Source organism: Cynoglossus semilaevis, chromosome W (assembly GCF_000523025.1).
Source record: "Cynoglossus semilaevis isolate Cse_v1.0 chromosome W, Cse_v1.0, whole genome shotgun sequence".
Classification (NCBI taxonomy): Eukaryota; Metazoa; Chordata; class Actinopteri; order Pleuronectiformes; family Cynoglossidae; genus Cynoglossus; species Cynoglossus semilaevis.
This window is the reverse complement of record NC_024327.1, coordinates 3,423,718-3,425,942: the sequence shown is the minus strand read 5'-3', so window position 1 is coordinate 3,425,942 and position 2,225 is coordinate 3,423,718. Positions and strand designations below refer to the sequence as shown.

At 41.8% G+C, this 2,225-nt stretch overlaps 1 protein-coding gene across 1 annotated transcript in view; it reads left to right on the top strand.

The window, feature by feature from the left end:
- Positions 1-1,743, top strand: part of LOC103396977 (zinc finger protein 131-like) — a 7,005-nt gene extending 5,262 nt beyond the window's left edge. The window contains 1 exon segment of the mRNA XM_025052900.1: positions 717-1,743. Within this exon segment, the coding sequence (XP_024908668.1) occupies positions 717-1,220 (504 nt within the window). The 3' untranslated portion in view covers positions 1,221-1,743.
- Positions 1,744-2,225: the final 482 nt, after the last annotated feature.

Below are 2,225 nucleotides of genomic sequence, written 5' to 3'. Positions count from 1 at the left end.
GAATGAATAAACAAATGGTCCTTGTCATTGATTACTTCCTCTTATTGAGCAAAATGACTTAATATAGAAAGTTCACCTTATCGTCTATTTTCCTCATCGTTCTTTGTGCAGGCAGCTATGAATAAAGCACTGTTTAGAACATTTGGCCCACTTTAGAAGACTTTTGGGAGAATTCCTCTCTATCGGTTACGTTAAGTAGAACCACGGAGGAAGCCGTGTTGCCGGAAGTGTTGACATCAATCAGCTACTCGATTGGTGTAGCACGAGCACGTGTCGAACCGTGCCACCGCTCGCGCACCAAAATTTTATTGCGCCCCGAAGACGCTAGTTCTTTATAAAATGCATCGATATAAAAAAAACGGGCAGGATATTTTGTGACAAACTTTTTGATGCAAGTTTAACGTAACTCGTTCTTATTTATGAAGTTGAGATCGTGTAGTTCCCAGACATCGGAGCAGAATTCAATTTCTAATGGACTTTTCGTGGTTCACCTTACGGCCTAATTGTCTTATTGTAGTTCATGGTGTATACCTACTTTGTTATGCAGGTTTGCCTTCTTGTGGGCACAGTGTGCAATGCAAATGTAACAGGAAAAGAGGATAAAAATTCATTGTACCTTATCATCCTGTATTCATCATGTTGTTCAACAGAACCACTTCTGTCGTTCCTCTATACGATTATGAGCTCCTGTGTTTCTCCTCCACCTTCTCCGTCAGGTCTGTAGCAGTGTGTTCAATAGCTGGGAACAGTTCAAAGACCATCTTGTGAGCCACACAGGAGACAAGCCCAACCACTGCACCATGTGTGACATGTGGTTCACTCACCCTAAAGAGCTAAACACTCACATCAAAGAAGTCCATTCTGCTGAGGAAAAGGCCCAGGAGGAGTTGGTCATCGCCTCGTCTTCACCCTTGACCACCACCACCCTCACTTTGGCAACACAGAACATAGAAGGTGCAAAAACTGTCCTGCTGGACAACAGTATCCAGGTAGAGCAGGTCACGGTGCAGCCCATTGATATGATGGAGATGGAGGAGACCACAACGATCATGATGGAGGACGGAGGGGTGACGGAGATGTACCAGGAGGACATGGAGAGGCTGAAGCAGGCTGGGGTGAAAATCCAGGTGGTGCATGTGACCTCAACTGAGATCGTAGAGCAGGAGCTGTTGAACTCTCAGGTGGAAGTGCAGGTGGAGGGGGAGGTGCTGAACATGTAGGAGATAGAACAAGTCGCCATATGAAAACGTGACATGGACAGTGGTGGCCTATCCTGAACTGTATCGTCTGCAATCTTTTTAGTGTGCACACAAAACACTGCACTCAGGATCCTGCATGTCACTTGACTGTCCTGCAGTCAGCCATCATGCCGAGTGATTTTACTTTGCCAATATGTATGAACAAACCTGTAACACCTGTTGCTGATAAGGCTGTATTTATGTCAAAGCTGTCCATCATCACAGTCCTTAATGCATAAACAATCAGTCAGTAGTTTCATGTCCTTTTTCTTAGTGCTTTTCTTTTACCTAATTTTAATATTTTTCAGGTTGAATAATGTGACGTGTGGCACAGAGATGGTTCATTGCTAACACTGCACTTTTGCTTATGTTTATTTTTTTATATTGTTTTATGGTGTTTTTGTAAGATTCAATAAGGTTTAAAATGTGTTTACAGAATGGACTATAATAAACAGATTATCTGCTGAGATGTTATTGGTCTATGGAATCTACATGTTATGGTACATTCTGGGTGAATTAAATCTATTTTTGTCTTTTGACATTCTGGATGTGTTTATCTGTAAATAGTTGAGGCTCACTGATGATCTTTGATCTTAACATTAGTGTTTGTTTGTTTGTTCATCCATACATCCTAGTTCCTAGTAATTATAGTGAAACCTAGCTGTAAAAGATGGAGCTGAAGTTAAAGGAAACAAACATTGATTTCTTTGGTGACCACTGATGCTACTGATTACTGTTTCCTTTATTTACAACCTAATTTACCTTGTTTTACCTAATTTAGATTTTTTTTTTTTTATACTTGGACTTTTACAGCATGTGATAGAGCCTGGCTTTAATTCCCCCTTTTGGCTAAAACACAACAACACAAACACAAACCGCTGTGTCTCTGACCCCATCCCTACTAATGCCCTACTAATACCCTTACCTGCGGGCACGGTTCGTGCTGCACACGGATAAAATTACCTGCCGAGCCTTCGCACTCTGCCC